Raw genomic sequence first — 8,073 nt, forward strand, 5'->3', positions numbered from 1 at the left:
AACACTGTGAAGGCACTCAAATTGCCAAGGCACACCATGCTGCCAGTGGGAGGCTCACATCCCCCAGCGGCTCTACTAATAAATGACCCTTCCCCAAACTCACACAGCACACCTACAGACCATTCACAGCACACCAAGGTGCCATGGTGGCACTGTGGCTGAAAATGGTTGCTCTACACAGAATACAGCTGGGGAAGACAAGAACAAAGAAAGCTTAATGGCAATGCTGCCACTCTCCAACCCATTACATTATCACACATGCTGCAATTTCTGTAGCACCTTTTCTCCTAAAATATCCTAGCCTGCTACACACAGAAGTGCCATCCAGTGCCATAAAAATCAACCACACACACCCCAAGAGAAAAAAAGTGGGTGGACATCTCACACAGGCCAGTTCTGAAAGGACAGCAACAGTTGGGACAAGCTGAAACAAAAATATTGGCATCGATCTTTATTATCAAAGCACAGGGGACGGAAGGGCCACTTGAATTCAGAACCAAGAAAGGCTAACACAGCTGCCTTTGCTTTGCCAAATCATTACAAAGCTTCTGGAGGCACAGAAAGCCAATTTCTTGGGAAGACTTGGCAGTTCTTGCTGGTACAAACCCAGATTAAATCACCTCCCACTGCCTTGCCTGTAAGGAAATGCTTTGCATATAAAGTGCAGTTTGTCCTGCTACTCTAGGATAGAATAGGCACAGTAAAAGCCTTAAACTGACTTTTCCAGATTGATTGACTACCTTACAGCAGTTTTTCAGACACAATGCCTCTCGGTGAACTGACATGAGATTGATGTTTACTTTCAAATGAAGGCAGTGAATGTGAATTTTGATCCAAGAACCGGTTTGGGTTAAAACTGTGGGACAGCCAAAGGTTTTAAGATGATTATGATCAGTAATTTCTTTCTCTGTACTATCCATGCACAATATGAGGTGCCTTGCATAGAGTGGAAAAAACACAGTAACTATCCTGAAGTCATACCATTTAAAAGAGACACAAAGAAGACAACAGAGGAAGGAGAGGGAGATATATGCAGACAGACTGGGGAGGGGGAATGTGTGATTACTTTGTCATGTATACTTGCTTGGGCTTAGTTAGAGTGTGGTATGGGGGTGAGAGGATTGAACCAAAGGTGTCACTACAAAGGTAGGTTTTTAAATAAGGGAACATAAGAACAGCTCTGCAGAATCAGGCCCAGGGCCCATCTAGTACAGCTTCTTTAGCTCACAGTGGCTCACCAGATGCCTCAGGGAGCACAGCAGACCACAAGGTACCTGCATCCTGTTGCCACTCCTTTACATCTAGCATTCAGAGACAGCCTCCTTAAAACCAGAGTTTGTGCATAACTATCATGGCTTGTAACCCATGATGGACGTTTCCTCCAGAAATCTGTCCTGTCCCTTTTTACAGGAGTCTAGGCCATCACCACATCCTGTGGCAAGGAGTTCCACAGATTAATCATACACTGGGTAAAAAAATAATTTCTTTTGTCTGTTCTAACTCTCCTAACACTCAATTTTAGTGGACGTCCCCTGGTTTCTGGAAGCACTGTGGGAGTTGGTTGTATTCATAAGGGCAACCAGGGAGAAAGAGTGAAGACAATGGAGGAAGCAGCAAATCTATGGGCAGCTGAAGGGTGGAGTCAAAGCAGCAATGGGCACAGACAAATGTATTGCTATGGGACAGTGGAGAAATAAGTGGGGGAACAAGCTCAAGGAAAGCTTTAAAAGTGAGAATAAAATACTTAGGCAGGAGTGATTAGGAAGTCAGTGTTGGATCAAATGTTAATATTAACCAAAAGAGCCTTCAAAAATATTACAGAATGCTAAAGCAATGTTAATGAAGAATAAGTGGAGAGCGTCCAGAATATGTCAACTTCTGAAGTTCACCTTTAAGCCAGCTCTTTTCCAATGCTTCAAGCGTTAAATAAATGTCATTAGCACAATAGATCTGAAATTTACTTTCAAACAAAGGTTAAATACCAACCTTTTCACCAGCCAAAGGAGTATCTCCGAAACCAGCATGAAGTTTGGAGTGCGAAAATTCTCCATCGAGATGAGCCGGGGATATCCCAGAGCCCTCATCATCTCTGTAAAGTCTTTGGAAAGAAAATTTCACTTTCCCCCTTTTTCTGCACCTACATGTGTTTATCTGCACAGCCTTCCTGCCCAAACCCCCAAGTTATTGCCCTGAAAAACAGAATGCACGATAATCTATCCACAACCATTTTACGAAACTTTTCTATACCACTTTTCAACAACCACAGTGCAGTTTAAGCAGTGAAAAGAATGAGAAAACAAGAATGGGGGGGCAGTCATATCTACAGATCCCATACCCACGGTTTCAGGTCACTGCAGAGCATGTTTGCAGGGCCCACTGCTAGACCCCCCACTAGAGGCAAGGACAGCTCCAACCCCCTCACCTCTAGAGGGTGTTCTGAGCCCCGCAAAGGCCACGCATGTCAGCTCGTGGTCTCTGCAGGCTTCAAAATGGCTGTTGGGGTCAAAAAAGTGACTTCTGGCTTCCTCAAGAAACCAGAAGTGACTTTTTAACGCCTTATAAGGCATTAGGAGGCCCAGGAAAGCCCCTCAGGGCACATCTCCAGTTGGGTTCAGAGGGCTGGGGGATGTCCCCAGTCATCCACGGTTTTGCTTAACCATGTGGGTTCTGGAATCCCTGCGGATACCGGTGCTGCCCTGGTAACTGACACATAAAAGTTAGAAGTTTCCATTGAGGGACGTGTTGCAGTGGCAACAGCTTGAAAGATAGAGCAGCAAAAGAATATTTGGAACAGGAGGGGTGCCCTCTCTCCAGCTGAGTGCAGCTGCTCAATAAGAGTGAGGGAGAAAGCACAACCCCTTACAGAGTTGAAGGGGAACTGGTTGAGCTGTTTTTTATGCTGCCCATCTGACCTCCAGTATTCTGGACACGCATGCATGCGCCAAGACTCCAGGTGGATCAAAGACAAACCAGACAGTTCAAACTGCCAATGCCTATTGAGAGATCTTGCTGACAATCTTGTCGACAATTGACAAATAAATGGCCCCTCTGAAGCCTCATCCTACCACATCCACCTAAGGTCAGCGTTATCTATGCTGACCGCAGCTCTCCAAAGTTTCAGGCAGGGGTCCCACAGCCCTACCTGGAGACGCTGCCAGAGATGAAACCTGGGAGTTTCTGCATGCAAAGCAGCTGCTCTAGCACTGAGCCACAGATGCAGGCAAATGGAAGCAGGTTGTCAACTGAGTTCTTTTAGGCTCTAGGGAAGTGATTTTCAACCTCTCTCATCCCATGGCACATTGAGAAGGCACCAAAATTGTCACAGCATGCCATCGGTTTTTGGACAATTGACAAGGCACACAATGCTGCTGGTGGGAGGGCTCACACCCCCAATAGCCTTACTAATAAATGACCCTCCTCCACCCTCCTGTGGCATATCTGCGGACCATTCACACCAATGTGCCAGAGCAGAGTGGTTGACGCTACACTAGACAGTTTTCTTTTTATTTTTTAAGCTGTGCTCAGGGCACATTCTTTTTTTAAACTCTAGTGTGCTAGCCATGCTAGAATTTATCCAAGCGAGCTCGGAGCTAGAAAAGATGACCACCTCCAATGAGCAATGTTATCCTACAGCTCTGCTCCGAGGAAACAACTGATTGCAGCCACTTTGTACAGCAAGGAGGGAAGATGGTGGAGGAAGGGGCTTTGAACTTGCACACAAGGAGCCATCCGTCCTGGAGATTGTAAAAGCAGTATAAGAGGTAAATAACATTAAGGTACCTCTATTGGCTGGAGGCAATGATTTAAATGTTGCAAGAACACCCCAAAGTACATTCAGCATTATTTAACTTCTGTTTTTAAATTAGCCCGGCTAGAACTACACTGGAAGCATGCTTAGGAACTTCACTTCCTCATAGCTTCTAGGTAAAGAAAGAACACAACCAAGTCAGACCCCTTCGTTCAAGTGGGTCACGACTGTCAATACGGGCAGGCGTGTCCAAAGGTCACAGGCAGGAATCTCGCTCTGCCCTACCTGGATACAGGATACCTGGGACCTCTTCTACATGCAAAGTATATGCTTAGGTGCCACCCCAAACCATGCTTATTTAGAGGACTGTAAAAGGAGCGCTCGCTCGGCATTACTTCAAACACTTCTTAAAAATTTATTTTTGTAAGTGTATATTTGTAAGTGTATTTATACACATAGGTATACAAGTCTGTATATTTATATATACACACATACACACACATTCAGACATCAGAGTTTTTTTCTCCTCAACATATTTACCAGTTGCAAAGTGACAATAGTAGAGGCTTAGTGTGACCTTGTATACACACACACACACACACACCCCTAAGTGTGTACCTTGAAAGGTACACACACCTGTTTAGGTATATAGAACTACACACCTGTTTAGGTATATAGAACTACACATACGTGCTTGTATATATGTGTACTTACATATACACCTTATATTCACCTGTGTGCGTATGTATACACACACAGACATGATATATACACAATACATACACATATGTATATACTTATACCAGCATACATGTGTACCAGTGTGTGTCTATATCGTGCATGGGTGTGTGTACACATACACAGGTGTATATAAGATATATATTGCGTACTTATATATACCTGTGGGTGTGTATACACACACACATACACAATATACACATACCTGTATGGGTATATACAAGTACTATACACATATGTGTACTTGTGTATGTGTGTAAAATCTGTGTATAAGAAGGCTGGACTTGTATATACACCTTTGTGTGTGTGTTATGCATATAGTCTATATATGTGTGTGTATACGCACGGCCAGGTGTATATGAGGTGTATATATATAGTTATACCGGTGTGTGTGAATATTGTGTATGTGTGTATACACACACAATAGATACACACACAGATACCTGTGTGTGTACTTGTAGAACCATACAGGTGTGTGTATCTGTATGTACCTGTGCATGCACCCGTGTGTGTATAGACACACACTACAGACACACAGAGGTGTGTGTGTACACACTCCAACGTGCAGCTCAGGGCGAGACGAGCCACACGAGGCTTCCACCCCGCCACTCTCCCGAGAGGAGCCCCCTCGCACTCCAGGGCCCTCCTCCCGAATAGACCTGCCCGGGGTCGGGCTGTGCGCCTCGCAGCCCGGCCGGGACTCTCCCACTGGGAGAACTGCGCCGCGCCCCGCCCGCCACTCACTGCGAAGGTCGCGGAAGGACATGGCGGCGGCGCCCCGGCCCAAGCTCCTTCTCCAGCCTCCCCTGCTCAGGCTTCAAGTCGCCGCGTCTCCGGCACAGGCCGCGTCGCCACGGCAACGCGACTACGGCGGGCCGCTGGGCTCAAGCGGAGCGGGAGGGCGAAGCAGGAGGAGGGCAGGCAAGAGACTCGCCCCTGGAAGAGGCCGAAGGAAGGGTGGGTGTGGTCGGCGGAGGGCCACGCCCACCCGCTTCTCCGGCCAGGCTGGAAGGGGCGTGGCCAGCATCAACGTAGTCGATGGAAGAGGCCGAAGAGAGTGGGCGTGGTCGGAGGAGGGCCACGCCCACCCACTTCCCCTGCCAAGCTGCAAGGGGGCTGGGAATCAGCAATTAATTGAGTTAATTAATTAAAAAGTAAGTTGATCAACAATTAAGTAAATTAATTAACAATTAATTGATTAATTAAGTTAATTAGTCAACAATTAATTTGATAATCAACTAATTAATTTGATTAATTAACAAGTAATTTGATTGCCTATTAAGTAAGTTAATTAATTAAAACCAGCAATTAAGTTAATTATCAATCAATTTGGGTACCAATTAACTAAGTTAATCAATTAACAATCAGCAATAAATGGTTAATTAACAAGCAATTTGAGTTTCAATTAATTAAGAATCAATGAACAGTCACTAATTAATTAAGTTAATAATCAATTTGCGTACCAATTAATTATGTCAATCAATTAGCAATCAGCAATTAAGTCAATTAATTAACAATTAATTTGAGTGTCAATTAGATAACTTGATTAATTAATAGTTGATTTTACTATCAGTTAATTAAGTTAATTGACTTAATGAATTATTAATGCACTGAGTTAATTAACAATGAATTAACTTAATGCACTTAATTCTGCACTTAATTTGCAGCACAAATGTTTGCCTGCCTTCCCCTTCAGGCAAAGGATGGTCTCCCCAAGCATCTCACAGTAATTAAAATTCAGTGTACGATCCTGCTGGTGGAAACAGCACATAAATAAAAAATAAGACACAAGCCCTGAGTTCAGACTCACAGGTTGACAGCTCAATCCTATCCACGCTTCCCTGGGAGTAAGCCCCATTGACTCAAATGGGACTTACTTCTGAGTAGACAGGCATAGGCTTGAGCTGTAAGGTATGAAAGAGGGGAGAAGTGGAAGATGGAAAGGTAAAGGTAATAAATGGCGATTACTTTTCCCCTGTACTGTTTTTGACAAGATCTGTTTTGTGCCATTTCACAACAGCCCTGTGAAGTAGGCCCCTCTGCCTTATCTCCACCTTACTGGGAAGTGAGAGCAACTGGAACTTGGCAGCACGATGAGTGATAGAGCAAGCCTTGGATTCAGAAAGGAAATGGGAATGGAGCAGGAGAGGAAGTGTGGAGGAGGCAGGAGAGGCAAGTGGTGAGCCAGAGTGTCACTCTAGCTTCTCCACGCATCTACTCCATTCTGCTTTTTTCAAAGAGGAGGAGGAGGGTGGGCAGACAGAGGCGGGCACCTCCTCACCAATCACACATCCACCACAGTCACCACTCACCGCCTGAGGCAGCCACCCCACTAAGGGCCCAATCCTATCCAATTTTCCAGTGCTGGTGCATTTTCAACCATGCCAATGAAGCATGCGCTGCTTCCTGTGGTGGGGAGGCAGTCACAGAGCCCTCCTCAAGGTATGGGAACATTTGATCCTTTACCTCCGGGCTGCATTGCAGCTGCACCAGTGCTGGAAGGTTGGATAGGATTGGGCTGTAAGCCTCCTGGACGGACCGGCTATGCAGCAATGGCCCAAATCCTAACCAACTTTTCAGCACTGGCATAGTGGTGCCAATGGGACATGTGCTGCATCCTGCAGTTGGGTGTCACTCACGGAGGCCTCAAAGTAAGGGAATGTTTGTTCCCTTATCTCGGAGCTTCATTGCCCTTAGTGCTGGAAATTGGGTTAGGATTGCGCCCTAAGTCTCTGAATTGTGGGAGTGGGATTTTCCTCTAAGCGAGTAAAAGACTGCCTGCACATTTTCACAATATCTCTGCACCCAGTAGGGCTACACACACACCGCAGAGACTCCAACTTCATGGAGAGCCCCCCCCCCATGAAACAGACCCCACAAAAAGTGGCCCCTTTTCCATCCTGATCCCCACGCCCTCTACCAAATTAATTTGCAGGCCCTGCAGGGTGGTCAAGGCCCGGAGCAGAAGGAATCTAGCCATCACCACTACCCCGCTCATAAATGAAATATTTTCCTTGTCAAATCATTTACTCCCCCTCATAGCTCCGCATATGATTTTTATGGCTTTGGAAAGTGAAAGGAAAGCAGATCCTTCACTCTTGCTGTGCATAATGAAGGCAAGGGTTGGCTGGCTTCTCCTTCCCAGCTCTCTGGCTGTCAGCCCCAATCCTGTCACCTGTCTTCACTCTTCCATCTTTGAGGTCTCGCAAAATTGTGCAGTGAAATGGCAAACAGCAGCTGGTTATTCCGGAGTTAATCGCGTGTTCCGCTCATATATTCCTTTAAAACCAAAAAGAACATAACAGAAGTCTGGCCGGATTTGACCAGTGGACTGCGTAGTGTAACATCTTCTTCCAATAGTGCCCAAAGGATGCCCCTGGAAAGTTCACAAGCGGGACATTAAAGCGATCCCTTCTTATATATCCCTGGTATCTACTATTCATAGGTATACTATGTTTGCACATGGAAGTTCCATTTAGATATCAAGGCTGAGAACATGAAAAAAGCCATGCTGGACCAGGTCAATGGCCCATCTAGCCACAGCTGCCAACCAGAGACCTTTGGGGAAATCCACAAGAAGGCAATGA

General features: G+C 45.6%; 1 protein-coding gene across 4 annotated transcripts in view; it reads right to left on the bottom strand.

Moving 5' to 3' along the window:
* The window catches only part of CLUAP1 (clusterin associated protein 1), a 58,425-nt gene extending 53,159 nt beyond the window's left edge, over nucleotides 1-5,266 (bottom strand). For all 4 annotated transcript variants that reach the window (XM_066640714.1, XM_066640712.1, XM_066640713.1 and 1 more), the window contains exons 1-2: nucleotides 5,231-5,266; nucleotides 1,987-2,098 (exon numbers count right to left, since the gene is read on the bottom strand). In XM_066640714.1, coding sequence (XP_066496811.1) covers nucleotides 1,987-2,098; nucleotides 5,231-5,252 — 134 coding nt within the window. In that variant the 5' untranslated portion in view covers nucleotides 5,253-5,266. The remainder of the gene's footprint in view (nucleotides 1-1,986; nucleotides 2,099-5,230) is intronic.
* Between the last annotated feature and the right edge of the window lie 2,807 nt (nucleotides 5,267-8,073).

The sequence above is a fragment of the Tiliqua scincoides genome, chromosome 13 (genome assembly GCF_035046505.1).
Source record: "Tiliqua scincoides isolate rTilSci1 chromosome 13, rTilSci1.hap2, whole genome shotgun sequence".
Lineage (NCBI taxonomy): Eukaryota > Metazoa > Chordata > Lepidosauria > Squamata > Scincidae > Tiliqua > Tiliqua scincoides.